At 31.3% G+C, this 26,709-nt stretch overlaps 2 protein-coding genes and 1 long non-coding RNA gene across 3 annotated transcripts; 1 reads left to right on the top strand and 2 right to left on the bottom strand.

Annotated features, from left to right (window-relative positions):
- Positions 1–8,238: 8,238 nt before the first annotated feature.
- On the bottom strand, positions 8,239–9,653 carry LOC139905384 (uncharacterized). Its single transcript, XR_011780070.1, has 3 exons — positions 9,192–9,653; positions 8,999–9,138; positions 8,239–8,937 (listed from the first exon to the last, which is right to left on the bottom strand). It is a non-coding gene; the product is annotated as an uncharacterized lncRNA (long non-coding RNA).
- Positions 9,654–12,404: 2,751 nt separating this feature from the next.
- Positions 12,405–26,419, bottom strand: Sara (Smad anchor for receptor activation). The gene is made up of 14 exons (XM_071888090.1): positions 26,240–26,419; positions 25,932–26,176; positions 25,529–25,815; positions 24,669–25,068; positions 24,055–24,601; positions 17,972–18,223; positions 16,452–17,862; positions 16,206–16,370; positions 15,837–16,150; positions 15,678–15,772; positions 13,893–14,083; positions 13,587–13,830; positions 13,247–13,529; positions 12,405–13,176 (listed from the first exon to the last, which is right to left on the bottom strand). Exons 1-14 carry the CDS (start codon positions 26,297–26,299, stop codon positions 13,030–13,032), a joined length of 4,641 nt encoding a protein of 1,546 aa, XP_071744191.1. The 5' UTR covers positions 26,300–26,419; the 3' UTR covers positions 12,405–13,029.
- LOC121118505 (ubiquitin-protein ligase E3C) lies at positions 20,044–23,958 on the top strand. The gene is made up of 9 exons (XM_040713087.2): positions 20,044–20,353; positions 20,428–20,634; positions 20,707–21,229; positions 21,294–21,763; positions 21,822–22,584; positions 22,641–23,029; positions 23,090–23,286; positions 23,341–23,602; positions 23,661–23,958. Exons 1-9 carry the CDS (start codon positions 20,222–20,224, stop codon positions 23,829–23,831), a joined length of 3,114 nt encoding a protein of 1,037 aa, XP_040569021.1. The 5' UTR covers positions 20,044–20,221; the 3' UTR covers positions 23,832–23,958.
- Positions 26,420–26,709: the final 290 nt, after the last annotated feature.

The following is a 26,709-nucleotide window of genomic DNA, read 5'->3' as shown; positions in this document are numbered from 1 at the left end:
TCAACCTATATTAAAGAGAATATTTTATTCGAATATTATTTTGTATAACGGTGGTCGGCAGACCCTGGCCCGTGAGAGGTTTTCATCTGGCCCTTAAGCCTAATAATGTATTATATTCTTGAACAATCTAATTAATTTAGAATAGAAAGGAAGAATAATTTATGTACTTCAAGTTACATGCAGTACCTTGATAAGTTTTTTTAAATTTGTTGAAAATATTGACAAATGTTTTTCTTTTTTAATGAAAAATATATATAATTGTCTAAGTTTTATAATATTTTGCGAATTAATCGTTATAAAAAAATTAAGTCATCCCGGAGAGAATATGACAATTTAATTAATAGAAAATTATTATAGAAATCATTTGTTCCTTATCTAAAGTTTTCAAAACAAAAAAAGACAAAAACAAATTGAGATTTCTATTTTGAGTTCGATAATAAATAGAGATGTGAATATTGGCTAAATTGAGGTGAACATTAATTTAATAAAATGCATATGTTGGTAAAAGCAAAAAAATGAATGCTCTTATTAGTAGAGATGGGTTTTTGTAAGAGCGCGAGGAGAAGGCAGGAGCAAGATATATGGTATTACTCAGTATTGCTGAATTAACACCCCTGTTAAAATTAACTTCCTTTTTTATCATTTTTAAGAGATAAAATGAATTAAAAGATGAGAACCTTCTACATATAAAATAGCATCAGTGTTGGGAAAATATTATAATAATGAATTCATATACATTCATTTTATTATACATTTTTAAATCAATTTATACCAAAGCTAGGCGACAATTCTTCTTTTAGAGCAGTGGTTCTTAGCCGGTGGGGGAATGACAAAGTTGCCAAGTGGGAAATGACTGGTCGGACAGAAGAAACCATACTTCGAAATTTCACCAATTTCAACCAATTTCTCCAAATTTTCAACCAAATTTCAAAACATAACCATTTTCAGACTATTTTAATAACAAAAACAACCAATGCATAAGGTATTGTAATGTTCGGGTAAAAATAACAATATTGTTGAGTTAGAAATGTCAACAGCGGCTCCCTGCAAATCCACTCCTGTCAAATCTTTCCTTGGTGTAACAGAGCTCCCGTTATTAATATATTACTCTTACAGGTATATATTCTTATGGTTATTTTATTTAGTGTGTGTAGATTGTGATGATGTTGCGATTGAAAAAGCGAGGTAGGTTCAAGACTGGCAGCACCCCAACGGTTTACCAATGTATGGCGCGAATAAGTGAGATTGCAATGACGTTCTCTATAACGTAGCCAAATAAACCTGGTAGAGATGTGAAACCGCCTGATTTACCTTGAATTTGAGTTGTACCACGCTATTTCAAAAGTGAAACTGAACATAGAGGCACTCTGTAAGGATAAACAACTGCAAAAGTTTCATTAACCTGTACGTGTCTATTGTTGCATTTTTGTATGTTTTATGGGCCAAATAAATTGAGAAAGAAACATAATGAAGCTATGGACCGTTGAACATTCATCAGAAAAAATTTACAAAATGTGCTAGTTCAGCCTAATATTTAAGGGGAATAATATCTTAATTGGAGGAAAGAGAAGAAAAAATTACTTTTGTAAATAAGTAGGCTTCAAAAAAGAGTTATTTCTCTTCAAAAGAAAAATCTGTACCAGAAGGTATCAAAGAGACAGGAAGAGATCCTCAACAAGAGGAAGGAAACAATAAATAATGTCTGGGGAATTGGTAAAGAAAAATCCATTTTTCCTTTCCGTCATGGATTTTTTGATTTCCATATCCCTTTTGGAAAAATTAATCGAAGATTTGAGGGAATCATCTGGAATAAAATACATCCTTACTTCGCAGTTGAATCAGGATTACTCGGAAAACTTTTTTCTCGCGTTTGAGGGCCCTTGGAGTCTCCAATGATCATCCAACTAGTGTTGATTGTATAAATTGATTCCGATTAGTTATCCTTGGATCATCAGTAGTTCAAATTGAAGATAAAAAACGATAACTTCTTGGGTTATTTAATTAAGGACTTGAACAAGAAGTGAATGAGCCAAAAATAGATTAGGAAGAATATGATGATGCTTTAATATTAGCAGCTAAATTAGTCTTACATCCTAATTTGGAAGACGAAGTATCAACATAATCTTCCTTTTCTGCCTTGAACCGTGGTATTCAAGGACTTGGCTACATAGTAGGATAACTGGCTAAAAAGTTTGAACCATGGAAGTTTATTTGATAATAGTATATTTTACAATTTGTATAAAAATCGAGATTTTAGTTGTAAAAATGAAGAAATACATCAAATTATCTGCGAGTAATACGCGGTATTAAAAGAGTATATTTATTTACTTGCAACATCTTTAGAACTTAAATACTCATAACATGAGGCAATTTAGGGAAATCTTGTTAAAATTGTTGACAGATATAGTTCTAATTTTTATACTTAATTTATTAAAAATTATCAATCCCAATTCAACTTAATAATTTTAAAGGAAGAATATGAAAAAAATCATTTTTTTCAAAATTTTACAGATTTTCAAATCAAAACGCATTCATGATGTATCTTTTTTTAGAGGATTGAAAGTTATTTTCTTGTTTAGATGAATAAAAAAAACATATCCTGCGATACCTAATTCCGAACTTTTGGCATTACGTTACAATCTAAATTTTCGTCTCTAAAGTTGACAATATTTTTATGACATTCTCTTAGGGACCTTTTACGCTCACTTTATTTTAGCCATTATTCACATCCCTAAGAATGGATTACTATGTCAGAGGAATCGGTTCCATATCAATTTTTTTATGGAACAATAAAATCGAAAAAGAAAAAATTGGGGCACCTTTTGACTAAAGGATAATGATTTACCAACAAATTTACAATAGATACTATTGAAATTGAAATATGTAGTTGGATATTTTGAAATAAGAATCTGGACCAATCAGAAAACCCAGTTTAATCGTGGTAAACAACAGGTAAGGCTATATATAACTACTTACAAGACTACTTAACTGGTGATTTACGGTCCGAAATTTGGACCTTCTGAGTATTGTATGGCTCAAAGTCCAAAGATGATAAAATATAGTTAAATAAAATGGAGTTCCTGGTTGCCGATTTCCAGACTTATGTATGCATTGGAGGGACTTGTCGATTTTAACCTTTGCTCATTAGAGTTGAGTGGCCTTGCTCTAAAAAAATTGTATAATATTCCTAGTCATTCCATCGGAACGTATTATTATTGATTTGTGATTAGTAATGAAGTCAGCCTTACTGATCAGTAGAGATGGGTGAAACGTAGAGAAAATTAACAGGTTTATGTTTAGAAAAAATAAAACTGTTAGTGTCTTTTTTGTTATTTGTAGAGACTAAAAAATAATCATGTTATGAATTTAAGGAACTAGCCTCCTCCCCAATTCCCAAAATAACAAAACACCTTGCGGACGACTCTGTATCAGAAATCCTATAACAGACAGCTGATCCTAACAAGAGTCTTAATTCAGTAAACCATAAGTCTTGGTCTGTCTTTCTCCTCACTGTCTACGAAATGCCTATTCATACTGATCATTGAGAGAAATAAACACCTTCATATTTTAGTATAGAGGTGGATTGCCCTTCGTCTTCGAATAATCACGAATCCCCATTTTTTATAATTGTCTCAGTCTTATACAGACCCTAATCTATACATTGGCCTACAATATTAGATATCATTCAAGTTAAATTGTCATTTGGTGTGTATCGATATAAAAACAATCTTGAACAAAAAGTAGGAAAAATATATATATTATTTTTTTAACTTTATAAATAGATACAACCTAATATTTATAGACATATTTGAGTCAATTATAGGCTTATTATTCAAATTTGTGGAAAGAGACAAGATACCCAAGAGTTTTAGTTATAGATTAGAACTAGTTTAGAAATAGTTTTTATTTGATTTAAAAGGCTCCGAACAGATTTTTCAAATAAAATCTGTTGATTTATCATTCTTTAATTATAAAAATCAATTTTCACTACTTCGAATGCCATTTGCAGTGCACTCAAATGGTTACCAAGAATAATTTGTTGATAGAAATGGACGATAATTTCTCGATGGAAACAAAACTAATCCATACTCAATTTTGAAAAAAGAATCATTCTAGCTTGCTTTTGTTTTTAGGTAGAAAAGCTTAGAAATATGCATATAATTATTATCCCAATAATTTTATTCGATGTATAGCTGCTCTTGCTAACATCGTCTTGGAACTATTGTTACTAAAGCAGTGTAATTCTATCCAAAAGGAAGCTAATAAATATATATATATAAGAGAAAGGGACTTGAGTAACGCTTAGCATAATTTGGTTTAGCAACAAATCATTTTGCCATGTCAATAGAGTTTATAATTACTACACTTATCGTTAAGAATATTTACAATATGTTATGTACATTGTGTATAAGTGAGAGTGTTATGTTGTCAAAAGTATTCTATTTCCTAAGGCATGGCTAAATTTAGAACTAAATGATAAGGAATAAGTTAACAGAAATTTGACTATGAACTTGAACTGTGAAGTGATACATTTGTATGCAATTATTTATATTAGACTGTACTGAAATGGCAGAAGTTGGGAATTTGGTATCGCCGGATATTTTTTATTTTGCATTTTATTCCTCTAAATAAGAGGAATCTACTTCAAGTATATGGATATCACCAAAAGATTCCTAGGTTAGATGGAGTAATTGTAATACTATAATGTTTACTAATACTTAATCAGTGCAACTTCATCTAACCAATTAAAGTAATATTAAAAAATAAAAGGTCGGGTTTTTAAAAGTTTAATTGACAGTTTTTGTAATCATCAAAAAAAAAAATCACTCTAGCTTGCTTTTGTTTTGAAAAAAATTATAAATTGATAAAATAGGCTGTCTTATTTGGCATAAATGAACAAAAAAAGTATATTTAGTAATTATATTATCTTATAGTATATTAGACACTTTGTATCAAAAACGAGATTTGAGTAGTAAAAATCAAGAGAAAGTCTGAAGTTATAAGCAGTACCAAAAATAATATTTATTTATTAGCAACATGCTGGGAACTAAAATACTCAACCTTTGAAGTAAGTTAGAGAAAAATTGTAAAAAATATTGTTGCAAACTATGTTTTTTATCTATAATACTTAATATAATCAAAATCCTGTAACTGGATTCAAATCGATAATTTTAAAGAAAAAACATCAAAATTTCCATTTTTCCGACATTTAATAGATTTTCAAATCAAAATGCGTGCATGAAGGACCATTTTTGTATGGGCTGTATGTATTCCTATATTAGGTAAACAAATAAATTTGGACTTCGCCCTTTTGTTGATTTTTGTTCAAGATTGTTTTTATGTTGACGCACCTTACATTGTATATATTATTATCTTAGTTTTTTTTATGTTTCTTTAAAATGTGTATTTCCCCCTTAAGCTTATAGATATGCGCGAACAAAAATTTATTTTGTTTATTCCACGTCATTTGGTTCACAAATGTCGTTCTAGAGTAGATTGTTTGTCAAGGGTTAAGTGTAGGGTAATCAGTTGTCCCCTTCTCCCAGGGCTTGTCTTTTTTTTAGTTGATGTCTAAATACTTTTTTAGAAATTCAAAAAATACATAGTATTATGAAAGAAAAATGTACATTTCAATAATAGAAAAAATATTTTAAATTAAGGACAGACAAAAATCCAAAATATGTTTTGTAAATAAATAAAAAAAACAATATTCAAAAACTTAACAAAATAACCGTTTCTAAAAAAAGAAAATTCAATAATAGTTGCAATTCTTTAAACATCCTCTTTTTTGGAAATCAAAGTATAATAACCCTAGAAGTAGTCATGTGTAGCTTACAAAAGTATCATGGCCGCGTCTACAGGAGTGAGAGAGGCTTTGACAAAAATTTTGTTAGCAAATTTAAAAATATTTTATGTAAAGACAGAGTTCTTTTCAAATCTTTAATAAATTTTTCATTTTTTTCTTTTTCTTTTATAGGAAGAAACGTTCCAATTTTGTTGGTTCAAAGTTTGAAATACATTTGCATAATAAATGTCAAAAATTTAAGTTAATATTGTCAATTTTTTTAATACAATATGAAATTGTGTAAAATAAATATTATAAGCATTACATATAAAAAAATAAACTTTTTTTTTTTGAAAAAGAATTTGTAAAATTGTAAAAAGATTATCAAAAAGAGTCAAATTTTCTAATAAAAAGAAAAAAAAAGTCATTCAAAATTTATCTTGAAAAAATAACAAAACAAATTACCTCGATAAAAAAAATATCTGCTAGTCAGAAGCCCTGCTTAATTCCGATCCCTACATCAACATTAATGTATTAGAAAATGATAACATGAATACTTATCACTGTTGAATTTCGTTCAAAAAATCATAGATCATTATGATTTTTAGTAGACCGAACTAGTTAGGTCATTTAAAGAAGTTTGGTCTGAATCGATCTGAAAGAAAAATTCGTACTAGATTCGGTCTGTCTGGATCGATCTGATTTAAAATTTTGTTTTGATCGGTTCGCATTCAAAATTCTGTCTAGAACGATTCTACAGATGATTTGTTGATGACGTCATGTGTGTTACAAAATTGTGAACATTGTTACAAATATCATATCATTTTTGACAAATCTTTGACAATTTTGACAGAATGTTTATCTATAAATGCCAAATTTGACAAATAAAAAAATTAAACAAAGTGAAAAATAACTTTTTTTTAGAAAAAAAAATTGGGTTGTTATAATTCTTGCAAGTAATTTGACAAAAATATTTTTTAGGGGTGACAAAATTTAGAATACAGAAACTTCGAAATTTCAAATTTCACAATTGTAATAACAACAAAAAAAGACAAAAAACAATTTATTTTCAGCAAATTTGACAAAAAAATTCCAACTACTGGGTTAAGCCCTCTCCCCTATAGTTACAAAACTGTAGTTTGAAACAATTTCAATTTCTTATTAACAATGATATTACCAAATTGAATGGAAAATATGAGATATATAACACTTTGTACACAATATTATGTTATAGACAGTGTAGAATACATATATTTCAATTAACAAAGCGGATTCACTTTACAATTTAATTGAAGGAAATGTTTATATTATTCATATATTATTATGAGTATATTGTATGTATGCAACATCTATATATTTACAGTAAGAAAACAGTTTTCAACAGATGGGACTAACTTAAAAAAATGTGGGTCAAGAGTGCTTTCGTGGATGGTAGGAGGGAACTTTTAACACAAAAAAATGAGGTCAAGGCTATATTATATAAGAAGAGCCCCTTTCTTTATGCTTTAGTTCGGAAGGAATTGAATATTTATAATTATGTTGGTCCTTTTATCCTTTATACATATATTTGTTGTGAGCATACACGTTGGGATATTTTGTATCCGTTTTTACTTACACAAGGCGATTGTAAAAATACGTATTAATTACCAACGATTAATTAATGCTACCATTCCATTTCGATCAATCATAAATATAAATTTATTATGTGTTTAGGAGTGATGAATCTCTACGCACTTTCTAATGTGTCATAGAATCTTTATCAATTAGTAATTGCCAATAAAAAAAACCATTCATAAACCACTTGGTAACTTAGGGGGGGGGCTAAAACTATATCTATCCTCGTTAGGGGGGAGGGGTCAACTTAAAACTAGGTAGACCTGTATAATATGCCAAGATGGTGAAATATACATAAATAATAAAAAAGGGCCCTGCATTTTATTTTTTAATTTTAATTGGGGGGATAAAAAATACGTGGTTCAACACGTGGTTTTAAGGGGAAGGTTAAGAAAAGAAGGAAGTTCATATGGGAGTAAAAATTATGTAAAAAAATAACCACGTGGTTTATGATGACTCCTATGATTGTACAAAACAATTGATGCATGTGCACTAATAAGGCTGGGATCTAATAAATCCTATCTTCATTATACCTATAGTTGATAATATTGTAGAGAAAAACGCGTGTAAGGAGGAGGGGGGGAAAAAAAGACATATGGTATCATTGTTTAAAATACTGATGTGATTATCATCTGCCTGCTTTATTATGATTTTTGAGGGTATAACTAATGTATTTATTAGCAAAATGTTTAATGAAGATATACTACGTATAATTGACTTCGACGTTTTTTATCTGTTACAGTAGATTTGAAAACGTCACACTCCATGAAATTGTAATTCATTATGAACCTTATTCTCAGAATAATAGCTAATGAAACGACAAAGTAGAGTATTTGAAATATATTTGAAGCTCAAAGTTTAAAAAAGAAGGCTTTAATTAAATATAATCTACATACTAAAAAATAAACCATTAAACATTAAAGTTAAATATACAAAATTAAACAATTAAAATCAAATAAATATTAATAATAATAAATTATAAATACAGAATATTGAAATAATAGATTGATCCAGATAATTTTTTCTTGTTTTAACATCGGAATTCAGTTAAATATGTCATAACTTTAGGTTGCAATACACAAGCGAGACGTGGAGTTTAATCAAAAAGATAATCACCCCTCTTCTTCATGTGGAAGTTGCTATATACAATTGTGCACAGGATAGATATATCTCTACCGATGAGATCTAACTAATTATTAATAATAAAGTAAATGTCAAAATCATAAAATTAGACAATAAATATATTAATAAAAAAATGTTATAAATAAATTAATCGTAAAGATTTAGAGCAAAAGCTAATTATGTAGTAATGTCCGGCGATATTACTCCCTATTAAGAGCATCAAAAAGATTTTCCCCCGTTATTTAGGTATGCTTATATAACAACATACTATTATCATGATGGATATACACAATTGTTAATTATAATGCAACACCCAATGTAACTACCCTCGTTGTTGTGACCATTTAAACAGTTGTTTTTGCCTTTTATGAGTTTTCTGAACACCATTTCTTGGAGCCCATCAACCATAGCTAAGCCTTTAGTGATAAAAAGTAATATTTATTGACTATGTAATATTGGAAAACCTAATTATCATACCCAAGTCTTAAAGCGAAGTAAGTAGTCTCAGACAAACTAGTTGCAAACCATCCAAAGCTACTACCCCCGTTGTTGTGACCATTTAAGCAGTTGTTTTTGCCCTTTACTGAGTTGTGTATCATAATTCTTGATATGTTTAGCTAAAATAGAATCATATTTTATGGTTAGATTTAAAAAAAAATTGAATACTTACTGTGAGATAGTACAAAATTCAGAGTTCCATTTCGATATTCGTAAATACTTTTTACTGATAACTTGATCATCATTTGGTGTGGATGACTCAAAACATTTTTATATGTATTTCTATATATGACATCAGTACCAACATCCTCCATTAATTTAATGATGGTTCCTCGGGAAGGGATATGTTTACCCTTGTATTTCTCCATAAATTTTTTGAACGTAGATGATTAGCAATGGATAAGGTTATATTACATGCAATAAGCATCGTTGTGAGATCAAAGTTAAAGTCTGACTTGATGTATTCATCGTCAAATTGATTTTATAGATGAATATCCATACTCTTGTTATGAGATGAGGATAATGAGTGGCGTGTAATTCTGGACAGGGGACTAAAGGCACATTTATATCGACAAATCCGACAAACCATCTGTTTCTCATCTGGTAAGTATTTTCCAAATTCCTGGGCCTCCATTTTCATTTTGGGGATTTTATTCAGTTCTCTATCGACTATCACCATCTCATATTATATTAATATTGAATAATAAAACGTTCATGATTGATAGAAGAAGATGTATATTATTTAATCAATGATGCCATAAGTAATTCTTCTTTTCTCCTCGCACGCTTTTCTATTCTTACCAAAATTATCACCCTTATCTTAAAATCTTAAACAACGATAAAAAAATCAATTCCGATCAATTCGATGACTTGATGGGAGGCTGGACAGATAAATTAACCTTCAAATAAAGATTACACAAAAAGTAGTTATCATAGATGTATTTTAACTCATTTGAATATTAGTAAATAGGTGTATTTCTGTTGTGTAAAACTTTGGTTTGTCTAATTTTAAGTATCTGCAAGTAATTTAGTAAAAGGTGTTTCAACTTTCACCGATCCATCCTATTTATATCAAGTAATGATATTGAGTAACTAATAACTTCTTCTTCATTGCCATATGTAATAACAATGGGCAAACGTTATTATTTCATCTTTCAGTTATTCAAAGCAAGTAGTAATTTCCCATCCCAATGTAAAGCTACATCTATTATTTATCAATTCTGAAAGATGAACTCAATATCATTACTTTATATTGAGTAGGGTAGACTGGTGAAAGTTGAAAGTAAATTTTGAGCACTTTTAGGACAAAACATTTTGGCCTCCCTCTTCACCTAAACTTAACCTCCTTGACTTTGCAATGGAGGGTATATTCAAAGAGGAATTTAGTTTTCAAGATCGATAAGGATTCCCTGATGATAGCCTATGAGACCCCATGGGAAAAATATTCTGAAAGTCAAATTAATTTTTTTAATAAGAAATGTCAAAAAACACAAAAATAATTGAAAAAAAAAATCACTTGCAATAAATTATATTTATTACTTTTTTTGCAAAATTATTGACATGAAGTTTTTTGCAATTTTATCTACAAATTTTGATTTAGCAATTTTTTGACAAAATAAAAAAATGGATTACACATTTAGACAAATTTTTTGATGGATATTATGTTGGTATGTTATTTAAATTTTATAACACGATTTTTTTTAAAGTTCATAATAATGCATATATTATAAATTATAATGCTCCCTCGCACCGAAGGGTCTAAATATTAAGAAAAAATAATATTGTCCATTGTTAATGTATTTCCTCCTCACAAATCATAATAGTATAGTTATCAAAGATAGGATATCTCAAGGTTAACAGAAATATTTCTATTAACATGCTAACATCCCAGACTCAATTTTAGTCAACTATAGCATCTATTAATTTGTAATGACATTATTTTTAACAGTGGGGAGTGGTGATCTTAAATGTTCGTAAACTAAAACTAAAATACAAAGAAAACCTTACTAAAAATATATATTTACTAGAAAAATATTTTCACTTTTTATGTCCTAAAGGGAAAATTATGTTTTTCTAAAAAATTATATCGAAAAAACTATTCTCAAGATTCTATCTTTATCTCAACATTACAATCAATATAAATATTATTTATTCAACGTTGCTATTAGGAGGTTTTCTCCCATTTTTACACCTACTAAAAATTTTGGAGAAAAAAATCTTTCTTGGGAATTCTTGCAATTAATTTCCCAGAAAAGTAGTTTGCTATGAAAAGATGATTACATATTGAAGATTCACTTAAGATATGAGGCTCTATACAAAGTATTTATAAGTAAGTTTTTGGTGTTGTTTCTTCATACCCCAGACCAGCTTGACAATCAAACAATGCATGAATTTATAAAGTCAAACTATTCAGTAACCAACAATATATCAGGAAAATTCTAACAAAGATAGGTTTCAATTCTCAAAAAACAATCAAGTTAACCTAAGAGCGCAACCCTAAGAAAATAAAAACATGGCCAACAGAGGCATATCCTAAAATCAAGACACATGGAAAAAAAAAAATTGTTTTATACACATTTTTTTAACGTTTTCTCACTATAAAGAATTATAAATGTTATAACTTTTGTTTTCAATTTCAAAACCCTTCATATATACGTAACTACTTGATTAAGTACAAAGTCCTTCAGGTTAAGCAAAAAACTAACTATTGAATATTTAGATATAACTTCACATTATAACGTAGGAAACCTGAACACACTTTGGATCTTTCACGAATGTATGGAGAGGGACTAGTCTAAAATTTATGTTTTCTTTTTAAGATGTAATATAAATCACTTAAATTTCACATTATTTGTTATTTTGTGTTAGGCCTTCAGCAAACACATGGAAATCAACGAATTGGTAAGAAAAGCTAGAATAAATTATATTTAAAATTTATTTCCTAGCTTTTTTTTACCAATTTGGAGATTTCCATGTTTCGTTGCAGTCTTAATAAAATATATTTTTGAAATCAAACCTACGTTTCTTATTAAAAGTTCTCGATGTTTACTATCTCATCCCATAATTTAAATATTGGTTTCCCAGGATCTCGCGGAATGATAATTTCCTGAAAAAAGAGAAAATCTAGTAGTTTTTCTTACCAATACGGAGATTTACATGTGTTTGCTAAAGGCCTGACATAAAATATATATTTTATCATGGTATCTTGAAACATGACTCAAATGACTGTATGTATAAATAATAAAATGATACTGTAGTCCCATGCAAATATGTGTATGAACAAAACTACAAAATTATATTAATAATTATTTGAGTTAAACTTAGGTCGTTTCTAATTAATTGGTGATGTCTACACAATGTTCCCACAATAAAATGAAGCCTCATACACGATTTATAATTTTTATTACCGCATGAAATATGACTATATTTACTTTGTTAGAGACAACTGACTAATTCAGCTCCCAAAATGTAATAATAAATATCGAATATGGAACAATATGTAGGTAAATTAACAAGTATGTGACGTATATCTATGTATTATATGCAATCTTATATAATTCAAACTAAGTAAATAAGTAAAAACGCATCGTTTATTCTATATATAAATGCACGATTTCAGTTGAATAATAATTAATTTAAGTTAATGTAGTAAATTTTACTTTTATCATCGAGTGTGAGAAAGGAAAGAAAGGACTTCCTAATAAATAATGAAAAAAAAAAAAAATAGTGGAAAGAGGGAGAAGGAAAGAAAGTTTGTAATATAATAATTAATTTAATGTATATTATGTTTGTATGTTCTTCAATAATCAAGTTATGTTGTTCTTTAAAAAGCGATATGAAAATGTCTAAATATGTAATAAAATAATAATTAACAACGTTGATATCAGAATAATAAACCTATTCTGATGACAAAATGAATAAAAGAGTGAGTGAAATGATGTTTCTTCTTATCCAAGAAATTTTTCCCTAAAAGGTGAGATTCGATGACCATCAAATTAGGTATCTTATGCTCAAGTATTCAATATATGAAAAATTAACTCAAATTTTGTTCGTCTTGGAATAGACTGACTATGTATGATGGGTATTAATTCATTATCCAAACTGTTCATAAATTCCGACGAAAGGGGTTGTCCCTTTCCACCAGCGTCATATCCAACCTAATCAATATTTAAAGCAAATAATTAGAAATAACACTACAAAAAAAAATTAAGATTTAAAAAAAAATACATTCTCAGGATCAAGTGTTATTCTGACACCAAGTACTCCTATGTCATTCTTGTTTCGTAAGCTTTTTAAATGTGGAGTTAATGCTTGACATACAGACTTGGCAATAAACTCTGCTACTTTAGACGAATCTGCAGAATCAACATTATCTTCACCACACTCTGATGGAAAGAAAAATATTTCTGTACAACGAATTAAGTGACCATCTCCATGAAAGTCAGGACCAGAATGAATACGAACAGATATGATTCCATCCATGGGAGAGTTGTCGATTGGACTTTTAATACTAATAACAATAATAAAAATAATAATTTATAGCTTATTAATCCTTTTTAATAAATACCCTGTATTGATGGTTCTGTCATCCTCGACCCACCGAATAGAAACAATTTCATCAGGTTGGGACGACCCAATAGCTCCACAACCGACCTCAGTGTCTTCCATGGCATATAACTTTTTACGAATTTCCATCATTTTATCTTGACCAACCTGAACCATTATGCCATCTTCAACAATACTAGATTTAGCTGTTAAGCCTGATGAACTTTTCAATGCTCCATTAAAAACAATGAAACTGGCGCCAGTTACTAAATTAATTGAAAGATGGTTTATCTTAAATGCTGTTGACCAAAAGAAATGAGTCGTGTACCTTTACGAGGTCTGTTGGAAATATTTATGGTTTGAGTCTCATAATCACTGCTGCTAGTAGGATTTTTAGGAGTTTCAGATCCCATTCGTTGGACAGCGACATAATGAGAGTCAGCTACAGTACTGAAATTGGCACCCAAGGCCAGAACAGGATCATTACTATTCTGAAGTGCTTTTTGAACCAATTTGTACCTATAATTATGATGTTACATATATGAGGTACAAATTATATATGGGGTAGGCAGTACTAAGTCATATTTTCAAAACCAGCTTGCCTGTTTTTTTTGGGTCTATTTTAGTCCAATTTAGCCAAATGTGATTTTTTTTTTTTTTTTTTTTTTTGGCGGTTTGCATTCCAAAAAACAAACAAACCATAATTTCCCCTAAATTTTCATCGCGCCACATTATTTTCAATGATGCTGTTCAAGTACTAAATGATATAAAAAACAAATGGTACAATGAACAGAAGCAGCTTCTTAATATCAGGATTGCTGAAAAGAATGAGATGGGCAAGAAAAAGAGTCAGTACACAGTAAATGACTCCAGCTTTGCAATGGATGGAGTGGCCTGCAACTAGTGTTGAGGAGCTTCACTAAATTGAAAGAGAAGATTGTACGAAATGAATTGACATACTATTGCGATACGCACAAGTCTGATGTTTTGGACAATCCAACTATGTTCAAGGTAAATAAGAACTAACATGAAGAGAGATTAGTCAACCTTTGTACACTTTTAGCTGGACAAGAATCTTCTTATTCTAGTGCCCTATTACCAACAAACAGTGATGTAGAGGTAGCTCTTGAATGTAATGTGGCAGAAGTTGGAGATGAAGATGATATGGAAATTAAAATTGGAAAGTACTATGTTACTCTTATCACTGAGGGTGAATGCAACACTTGGTATATTGCTTCTTGTGAGAACATGATGGCACATTCCAAAAAGATAATCTTGTAAGAGTGAAAAAGGGTAACAATTTGACATGGAAACATCCTAGAAAACCAGACACTCTAGATTTGCACTCAGCTTCTATTCTGGACTGTGATGTAGATGGTGAATGGGATGTTTCAAACAACAGATTTATGACATTTTCCCTAAGAAATCATAATGCCATCAATACTATGGTTGAGAAGGCATCACTTCAAATAGTTGAATAAAAGTTCTTGATCAACTCAATTTTCTACAAGTATTATGAACATTATTTTGTATTATTAGATATTATATACAACATAGTAACGCTGATTCACATGTTATTTTCACAAGAGCTAAGCCTAATGACCAGTAATACTTCCAATTTGTGCTTAGATAACTGCAAAAAAACATATTTAGAGGTAGAACTAGCTCACATCAGTCATACAAGTAATCCATTTTTAAGCTGGGGGATGATTATTTCGCAAAAAGATCAAAAACTAACCGTTAATTAGTGAAAAAATGGGTTGTGGTTGAACATTTTCTCAAAAATTTCTAAATCTACAAGAGATAGGACAAAACTAATGCTATATTTGGAATCCTTGGTTTGTAATTAGTAGGAATAGTCATCAAACAGCTTTTAAGAGATTTACAGCCGTTCTTATTGAGGAACAAAGTGACTCGGTGAATTTTTAGGGGGAATTATGGCTCGTTTGTTTTTTAGGGTGCAAACCGGCAAAAAAAAAATCAGTTTTTTTTTCCTTCACAATTGGCTTAATTGGACTAAAATACAACCAAAAAAAGACAAGCAAGCTGGTTTTGAAAATATGACCCAATATTCACAGTACTGCCTAACCCTAATTATATCTCAATTCGTTACCTATTTTTCGGAAGCAAAACAGCAGTAACTTTATCTTCTACGTGGACAACCATACCTTTGATTATAGGTAAAGAATATGTAAAATTTCTAAAATCCTGTGAAGAAAAAAGTGGAATTTCATAGCTGATGCAAAGTATGTGCTGTGAATATTTTACTCACACTCAAAATCTTCATAATGGTATTGCCAGATTCCTTATAAACAGAATTTCTATTTCGATAAGACCATAATGGACTAGGATAGTATCGGGATTCAGCCCCTAATCTAAGCATTAAACGTAGTGGAAATACTCTCGCCCAGGGAACTTCAGTTTTTGTAATTAAAAGAGCAAATAAAAATGGAGGATCTGGCAAATCAAGGCCTTGCAAACATTGAAAAGTACGACGAATGAATAAGAACCCTCCGTAATCAGATCCATCTAAAAAATCAGTTCCAGAAAGAACAACACTATGGCTCATTTCATGAACGGAAGATCCTGAAAATATTGTAAAACACAGATACTTAGAACTTACTTAAACTAAAAAAAATACCTTTACGAGCTTGTTCAAAGAGTTTTTGAATATGATCAAAAATATCACGAGGAGGTAAAGATTCAGTGGAGTCTTTCTGAATGAGTAAAAATACAATTTCATCATTTGCAACCGAATTTAATCCTTCAGTGCGATAGCTCCATACATGGTTATTAGCAGGAGTATCTGAAAAGTAAGAAATGAATTTATAATCACATAAGTATAATTACCAAGCATGTATTAAAACAAGTCTGGAAATGTACTTACAAAATCTTAGACTGACATGAACCCTGAGATTCCTATTAATTGAAAAAGCGATCGATTGTCCTTTATGGAATGAGTCTACTAATTCAACAGGGTTAGCTAACCCAACTCCTGAAACATAAGGCATTCCCTCTAAAGGTAACATACTTCGAGCAACATCTGACTGCCCAGCACGACGAGAACTACTTTTGTGACTCGGCCTAGGTATTCGATTGAGAGATCTATGTTCAGGAGATCCATCAAGTTCTGTTAAATCCCCTCCTGGTCGAATTCCATCGGAAAACATTACCTGCTTTGACTCAGTTGATACTCTCCTATCAGGAGATGAGACATTGTCCCACCTCTTTAAGACGCCTACTGGTACCATGACAGATGGTCGATTAGCTGTAGCACCTCCTGATGCCGCCACTTGTTGTAATGGTGGAACAGTAGAACAATATTCCATTGGATTGGATGGATTAGGTCTAAGAAAGGATGAATTAACCGCTGATACATTAATTGGAGCTATGTGACCTCGTTCATTTTGTTCGTCTGATTCATTATTGTTCATTTCTTCAGTTCGTTTTAATCGTTCAAGTATTCCTTTGCATGGTTTGCAAACACGAGCTTCCTTATTATCCATGTATGCAAGATTGAATCTGTCCAAGCAGCAATGATTGCACAAAACTTTACCACAAGCACGACAATGATGCCGTCGTTTCGTCAACGTAAACTTTATATCACATATCATGCAAGTGAGTGCATCTGAATCTGGAACCCACCACGGAGAAACTTTACCTAAAACTAGCTGCTCCTCACTGAGTCCTTGTAATAAATCTGGTACAAGTGAAACGTTCGGAATAGCAGGAGTACTTCCTGGAGGTCCCATGACAGGATTTTCAAGTGCTGCTGGAGAAACGCTTGAATCTTCTGTGACTGCTGAAGGAGAAGGATTTACGGATGAGGTCTCTCTTGAATCCACTTCATCGGTTCGATTACTACTACTCAGAGGAGGAGGAGGAAGAGCCAAGGAAGTAGGGCGATTTAATTTTCGAATTTCTTCTCCTTCATCCTCCTGTTTCATAGGATCTATTTCACTATAGGGAGGAGGACTATCCAAGGGAACCTCTTCAGCATCTTCTTTCGTCATTTTTGGTCTTGCTCCTCCACTATCATCAGGAACACGAACATCTTCCTGCGGAGGAGAACACTCAGTCCATTGCTGGCTTCCATCTAAGGAACTTGATGACGAAGGACATGCTGGTCCATTATCTTCATCCCTCTCATGTCCTTCCTCCTCATCTTCCTCCGAAGATGAGGAGGAAGGAGACGAGTCAGACTCTTTTCTATCATTTCCGTTCTCATCTGATGGATAGGCTGCATCATACTTGGGTGGAGAAGAGGCACACTCCACGGGCGACTGGCTCTCGCATAACTAAATCAACAAATGGAAATCTTACTTCAATTTAAAAAAATCCAAACTATTAAGAGTTCTAATGAGAGGCCCATGGGCAGCTCCCAATCCTAATGTCATAACCCCTTACATTATGAGCATTTGATTCCCAGAAAGTTCCTCCAACGACTCCAACATCAATTTGATCCTCGTTCTCCTCGTCCGCAGTTGGGGAAAAGATCCCTGAAGATGACTCCTTGAGAGAAATATTTCCGTTGCCCTTCTTCTTAGAGGTCTCACATTGTCTTTCAGCTTCTCCTTCATGGAATTCAAATTCATCGAGTACTGCATCCAAATCCACAGCAGTAAAGGCATGATTCGCCTCCATTGTCGATATGGACATCCGTCAATAAAAGTCAAATTTAAACAAGTCCCTCAATATCCTGCTATTGAATATATGTCTATATAATATATATTCTAGTAACTAATATCTCAAATGTCTTTCTTTTTTTCTATTTTCTTCCTTCTTTTAACTTTACTCCTCTTGCAGCTGGCTAACTGTTGTGCTGCTGTCCTACTTGCTAGCTGCTGCTTTGTAATTCACTTATGTTGCTTACTAAATACTAGCTGCTTAGTTGAGCTCCGAGCTTCACTTCCATAATTATCTATTATTTATATTATAAATACATTCTATTCTATTCTATTATTTAATGTTTACCTCGTCAACAAAAATTATAAAAATAATTTATGAATAAGAGTCATTCACAGAAGACTTGTTCTTCTTTCATTAACTCTTCCACTATAATCTTCATTCAAAAAATACCATTTTCACATTAGTTTTAACAACAACACCTTGTTCTTAAAAAATTATTACTCAGTATTGAAAAAATATATATATATATATTTATGTACATAGTTAAAAATCAAAATTTAATTTAGCAAGGAAAAAATTATGTATTACCAGGATTTGTCACTTATTTTATATAAGGGACAATTATAGATTAAAGTAGAGGAGGGGGTGGCGCACTTCGGCACAGGTCAGTTTATGGCAAAAAAAAATCAGATACATTAGTATTTTTAAGAAAAAAATACTCATAGACAGAGAAGTTGTCCTAGTCAATGGACTCGAAAATGGTTGTTCCAATGACCAAATAAAAAAACTAGAAACTGGGCATATACTGGCGATTCTGACAGCCATTCATAAGACCTTCATGTGGGTCTCGATGGCCCTTATTGGAGCCTATGAGAAGACCTGTGTCATATGTAGACAAATGTTCTACGCTTTTAATAAAATATGACATAAATACTTAGTTGATGTCTGTTATTTAAATTGATATAATATATTATATGAAGGTGACAATATATATATAGAGAGTCACTTTGTATTATACTGACAAATAATAGACCGGTACTTGATAACAATAAAAATTTGATTTGTGTCAAAATTGAAAAAATAATATATTATTGACCAGAAGTGTGTAGGTTATGGTTTATAAATTTACCTAAACATCATATTTTATATTTCTATCTCGAAGTTGAAGACAACGAAACCAAAAATTTGAAATTCAATGATCGCAACCTTTTCATAGTAAGGAAATAATTTTGCTAAGCGAAGCGAATTATATACTAACTATTCCCTATTGGAGACTGAGGACACGTATTTGCGCACTGCGACTCCTGTGCAAGGTATCCCTAAAAGTAATCATGGTTCATTACAAAAACAAGAAATTGTTGTCGGTCCTTCTGTTCATTGATTGACTCCAAGTCCTCCCCCCCTAATACTCCATAAGAGACGAATTCACAACGTCCTCCATATAATCAGATCTTTTATCGATTTTGAAGATCTTCCAAGTGTTGTTGGAACAACTTGGAAGAGTCGAGTAATAATATATAACTCGCGTTGCATCCCTAATTATTCAAAGGTTGCAATGGTTGAATTTCAACTTTCCGATTACTTGGTCGGAAATTACGAGATAAAAAGAGAAAATTTGACGTGCAGGCAAAATTGTACGCCATTCCCCCGTTTAAAATGGTATTTGAAGAGTACTAATAAGTTATAACTAAGTTTTAACTAATAAGTAATAACTTATTACTAATAAGTAATAACTCTAGCTAATAGTATGATGGTAGAGGTTGTGTGGGTTTTTCCATGATGAAATGTAATATATATTTAATTGGCCGGGGATAAAAAGTTGGCGAGAAAACTCGCGGACGTAATAAGTAAGAGCTAGAAAGAAAAAGAAATTGGGGGAGAGAGAGAAAGAGTGAGGTTGTTATATTTATTAATGTATAATATTATTTATATTTGTTTTGACGAGTTTTATGCTTGTTAAAAAAAATTGTGGTTGTCAATGTTATAGTCAGAAAAAGGCTCAAGTCATCTCATAAGAGTTACGACAGAATGTCCCACTTTAGGAGTCACTTTGATGGAGAGTATCGACGTAAGCCGATTGTTTCCATTCGGGGCTCATCTAAAACAGAGTCTCGAGAAGATTTAATTAACCGAACTCAAATTGAGCGTCAGAATCGTGAGGTAACTTTACTAAGGCCTCTTTTGACCTTTATCACTAGTTCTCAACTTAAAACTACTTATCTTTCTTTTCTTAGATCTTCCGATTGAAAAATCATAATGCAGTTATAATTCAGAGTATATTTAGAGGATACTTTGAAAGGAATACACAGAAGCAAATGCTTCGAAAAGAGTTTGAACATTCCATCAAAAATAACAGTTACTCGAAGTCCATTTCTGATATTGGGAACTATCTTCGAAAGTTCAATTTCTTTTTCAATCCAGAAATGGATGCTCAGAATCTAGTAATAAACAATAATTATAGTGATTCTTTTATAATTGAGTCCCGTTCATTTATATTCAAATATTAAATATAGGAATGGATTTGTAACGAATGTCTCAAAAGAGAAAACGAAATCATTGGACTGTTTGATGAAGAAGGAGACTCCAAATGGTTTTATAGAATGGCTCATCTTCTGCGTCATTTATTATTATATCTCAAAACACCTCGCGTTAATGAGGGTTTACCTATTAAGACTCTAGTTGCTTTTACTGCCACTGGAAATACTCTTTTATCTCATCTCTTACCCAAAACTAATTATTTTTCATGTCTTAGATGTATATTTGAAAGATACCCTGATATTCACCCAGATGTACTCCTTCTTTTAAAGCGACCTCTTACTTATATTAGTCCTGAAACGGAAGACTATAACAAACTTTCATTGCATTCTTTGACCAAGTCACTTCTTCATCCACCTTTTTCAGAGTCTATTTTTTACCGTCTACTCCCCTCTTTACACCCCTTTCCGTTCAAGGAATGGGTTCATGTTCTAAAGGAATCAGAGCTCTCCTCCATTTCTTTATTCTACGCTTTTCTCCAGTTGGAAAAAATTTCTCTTGGTATGTCATTGTTTGTTTATTTATTTCAGTTTTCATTATTTTATCATTCCATCAATACATTTAGCTGAGTGGTCAACCTCAGAATATTTAGAGTACATTCAAGTCTTGAGTCAATTATCATTATCTTTGACAAAAATATTTGTGACAAAAGAGGTGGATGATGAATCGGATTCAGAAGATGAGATGAGTGATTCGAATGATGAAAACATGAAAAGTGTACTTTCTAGTCAAGTACAATATTCAAATCCTTCTCTGACGGATCTAATTGATGGTATCAAGGAGAAGTTAAATGATAAAAAATGGACATCATATTTGATTGACTCTGTTGTTGAAAAAATGGACAGTGAGCCTGTGATTCTTAAATTCCTATGTAGATTTTTGCATAATTTTATGCTCACGGATAATTTTTTACTCACCAATTACCGAATAATGTACACTTTAGCATTCAAGCCGAACATTCTTCATAAGATTTGGAGTGTTATTTTGAATTGCAAACAAGCATCCTTGTTCGGTGATCCACCACTTCTACTAAATGTAAGAATGTTTACAAAACCTTAATAAACCCAAAACATAAGTGTATATTCTTTGATAGGTAATTGCCAAAGGTTTACGTATGCATAACGATGAACGCTATGAAATTGTTCCACTTTTAGCCGTCTTTACGTCTTTATTTAGTTTTCTCCTAGTTACTATAAATGATACAGAATTTTACGGTAATGATCGCTCGTGGATGCCTTTTACTTTGAAAGAACTAACTCCCATGTCCCTCAATCTGAGAGACGTTGCCCTTGGACTTATTCAGCTAGCTTTCCCTGAGTCCCGTCTTACAATAAGAGAGGATTACCAATTGGCGGTGCAGTCAGCGCGTTCCCCAAGCAACAAAATGAACGAAGAAGATCCAAAAGATGTGACAATGTGGTCGCATCTTTTCAAGATAATAGTTAAATTACTTCGACAATTGCACATTCGAGATACAAGGAAGCAATTTTGTCAGGATGGACATTGGATAAATGAATGTGTAACTTTACCCTCTGATCGTCCATCAGACATTTCTCTTCGACGATCTAGACATTATCAACCCTTTAGAGGGCTTAGAGTGTTTTCGAGGGAAGAAATGGAGACATATGGTCCACCATTATCTGCAAAAGAAATGAGACTTGCTACAATTCTCCGAGAAATGCCTTATGTCATATCATTTAATCAGCGTATTGTACTTTTTTCACAATTAATATCGAGAGATAAGGCTGACTATCAAGGAGATCGAGTCAACTTTCTTATGGGACCTTCCATTGATGTTACAATTCGAAGAAAATTTATTTATGAGGATGCCTTAGAGAAACTATCTCCTGAAGCAGGTTATTTATTTATTTTATGACGCTGAATTCACATTAATTTTATATTCAAATTTCAGAACCTAACATGAAGCTTAAAATGCGTGTTGAGTTCAAGAACATTGCTGGACTACGAGAAGCAGGAATAGATGGTGGTGGACTATTCAGAGAGTTTTTGGGGGAACTTGTTAAAACATCTTTTGATCCTAATAGAGGATTTTTCAGACTTACAAAAGATCAAAGGTTATACCCTAATCCATCTGTACATAAGATTTACGAAGATTTCTTGCCTCATTATTTTTTTATTGGGAGGATGTTAGGAAAAGCTCTCTACGAAAATATGCTTGTGGAATTTCCACTTGCGAGTTTTTTTCTTCATAAGTTACTTGAAAAAAGTTCAGTTAAAGTTGATATAGATCATCTTCAATCTCTGGATCCAGAGCTTTATAGAAATCTCTTATATCTAAAAGTAAGTCAAATCTTATAATATATTCGAATTTTTTGTATGATTGATATTGTTAATTTTTAGAATTATGATGGATGTGTTCAAGACCTAGGATTAGACTTTACAATTGTTAATGAGGAAGTCGGAACAACTTCTGTCGAGGAGTTAAAGAGAAATGGTTCTTCGATTCCAGTTACCAATGTCAATAGGACGGAATATATTCATCTTATTGCTAATTACAAGTTAAATAAGCAAATTCGATTACAATCGAATGCATTTCGGTATGTCTGATTTGGAGCATGATTTGGCCATTTTTGCTTTATTTTATTCATTAGACAGGGACTTTCTGATGTTATAAACCTTGACTGGTTAAAAATGTTTAATTACAAGGAACTTCAGTTGGTTATTTCCGGAGCAGAAACAGAAATTGATGTCTCTGATCTCCGTAATCATACAAATTATACGGGTGGATATGCAGTTGATCATCCCACTGTTGTTATATTCTGGAATGTTGTTGAGTCCATGACTGAGACTCAGAAGCGCCATTTGCTCAAATTTGTTACTAGTTGTTCACGACCTCCTTTATTAGGATTTAAGGTATTTCATGAATTTATGCTTGTTTGGGTCTTCCTAATTTTTGTTTTATTTTTAACAGGAGCTTGATCCTCCATTTTGCGTTCACAACGCAGGTGCAGAACCTCACCGTTTACCTACTGCTAGTACATGCATGAATCTGTTGAAGCTACCTAATTTTGAGGAAGAGAAGATACTAAAAGATAAGTTGTTGTACGCTATAGAATCAGGCTCAGGGTTCGATCTTAGTTAGTCTCTTACTCAGAATAATCGAATGGTTATTCATCTAAGAGGATTTATTAAATAACTGAATAATTCGATTAAAAAATGTTAAAAAAGTATCGAATAAAGATGTACTATAATGATTTTTCCTGTAAAAATATTTTACATTATTATCAGTTTACTTCATTAGTTGATAAAGAAATTGATATATAGTTGAGTTTAAAAAAATTAAAATGCACCTTTATTGCACTTTAATTTACATTATTTTTAACTGTTGATCCGGTGTCAGATTCAAAGTCGGACTCATAATTATTTTCAATATTGTCCACAGAAGCAATTAAGGTTGAGGATGAACCTTCGTGATAGCTTTCAGAAGTCAGCTCCCTTTTACTTTCACAAGAAGGTAAATAATCTTCAAATTGATCACTTTGTTGGATTTTTGAGGACGGATGTTTAATAGATGATCTAGAATTAAAAGCCTTAACCATGTCTTCAAGGGATTGACAATAGTTTAAATATAAATGTTTTTGTGAATCCAAAAAGTTTTTTGTTAGATCCAATTGATTTTTCAGCATATCATTTATAACATGATTTGCCGAGTTTAAATATGTTTCGGACAAATAAGTTCCATCTTGGGAGTAATAGTTCATATCAAGAGTTGGATTGAAAAGATAATGACCATAAATATATTCCTTTCGTGGTAATTCTACTTGTGTGTATTGATCAACTTTACTTGATGTCTTCGTTCTCTTTGGAGGCTTTTTATGTTTCTTTCGACCATCTTGCGTTTTGACCAGGAATCTACATAATATATATACATTATTGATTGTATGATTTAAGCAAGTAATAAACGTGGAAAAAAACTTACGAAGTCTTTTTTTTCTCCGATACTTTTGAGTTAGAGGATGATTTTGTAGTTTTGCTAACACTTTTAGTTGATGTAGAGCTTGATTCTTTTAGTACCTTTAATGATTTTCCATTTTTAGTCGAGCTAATATCACTTTTGTTATCAGATGCAATTCTCAGCTCAATGTATGAACTTTCATTGATTGAAATAACCTCAACAATTTCATCAGTTTTTAAGCCCTTACTTTTGTCTGATAATATGGATTCAACTTCCTCTTCATTTATTTGATCTTCATCAAACTCTTCAATGACATGAATAGGAGAAATCGTGTTTGTTATGTGAGATAACGTATCAAGTGCGTGGCTCTCAATATCTGCCTCTGTACATTTACTAATATTTAAGCGCAAGTCCTGTTTTCCAGCTGTGTAAAGAAACTGCATTATAATTTATTTATATGTTGTGTACAGGATGTAACTTGTATAAGCAAATTGTACAAATTGCAATGAGAATAATAATTTAAAATGAGGGATTTACAGTACTTGAGATGAGAATAATGTAATAATTGAATATTCCCTGGATGTTTGACATGTTAGAGGTTTTATTTTTGACTATTTTAATAAAAATTACTTAAATATATGTATTTTTTGGGCATATTATAAAGTTCAAATGCCCAGAGTTATATAACTCATAAATACATAATAACTTACTCTTGTTAGTATTTATGGCCATGCAATTTAATAGATTGAAATAAAATTATAATATCAATTAATAGTTACTAATTAGAAGGACCAACTTGTACAATTTGCTTATACAAATTTTAACTTGTATATACATCACAATTTGTACACAATATATATACCAGTTCAAAAACATAAATATACCTCGTTTCTTCAATAAACTTATAAATCTTGATGATGTGGAAGATAGTGATTTATCATCATTCTCAAGAACATGAAAATATTTCTGAGATTTAACTTCCGGAGACGGAATAATATCCTCTTTTTTTAATATCTGTTGACGTTTTTGGATTTCTTCAGAGGATGTGGGCTCAGTGAATTCCGATAATTGTTCATCATTTTTTAGATTTTTGAATGATTCAGCATATTTCAAGTCAAATTTCATAAAATTGTCTAGGGCATTAGAGTTTTGAGGAGCTTTGAATGTTTGTCTATGGGATAAGATTGAAAATACGAATGATGTAAGTTACTTATTAGAATCTCCTTTCATGATCTGCATTAGGAGGTTAAATTTAATCCCGAAATACAAACATATAATGAAACGTACTTTGAGCTTAGTTTTGTAGAAATAAATGGTATTTTATCCTCAAGTAAAGAGCAGGCAGAGGAAGGCGTGGAAGGTGCCTTTTTCTTTAAAAATCTTGATTCTGCTAGTAAATCTTCTCCAAACTCTCTTGCTAATGAAGCCAGGTCTGAATCTTCCTCCTCTTTTTCACTGTTTGCTTCTTTGTCCACATTACCATATTTCGCCTTGATTTCAGATTGCTTCTTATGCAGTGTTTTGAGATAATTCTAAATGAAACAAGGCAAGGAACATATAATGATATATTTAATTGATATTAAATAGGCCCTTACACTTAGGTCTGAGCACTTATTTTCATTAATATTTCCATATATAAGTGTAGGATTATACATCCTTTAAGTAAAGTTAAAACAAATAAATGCGAAAAAAATTGAAAACAGGTATGGATATGGGACTGCTTTCTAAAGCGACATAAGGTTGATGATCAAAAGAAAAAACACACTATAAGCAGATGTTCATTTCACTAATGGATAATAATAACAATATGAAACACTTTTTAACCATAATTATATAATTATTTAAAAATAAAAAGCTATATTTCTTAAAAATGTATGTATATTAAGGATAAAGTATCCCCCGCATTTTGTATATATAGGAAGGCGGTTGTGCAGTTTTCAAATTATAAAAAAAATCAACTTTTATAGGTATTTTGTAATAATTTAATTTCTGATATGGAAATATGTAACACTCCTATACATACTTCTGAATAAAAGAGTAAAAAGAACCGTTAGTAGTACTGTTT

Source organism: Lepeophtheirus salmonis, chromosome 5, assembly GCF_016086655.4.
Source record: "Lepeophtheirus salmonis chromosome 5, UVic_Lsal_1.4, whole genome shotgun sequence".
In the NCBI taxonomy this organism is placed as follows: Eukaryota; Metazoa; Arthropoda; class Copepoda; order Siphonostomatoida; family Caligidae; genus Lepeophtheirus; species Lepeophtheirus salmonis.
This window is presented reverse-complemented; position numbering and strand designations above follow the sequence as displayed.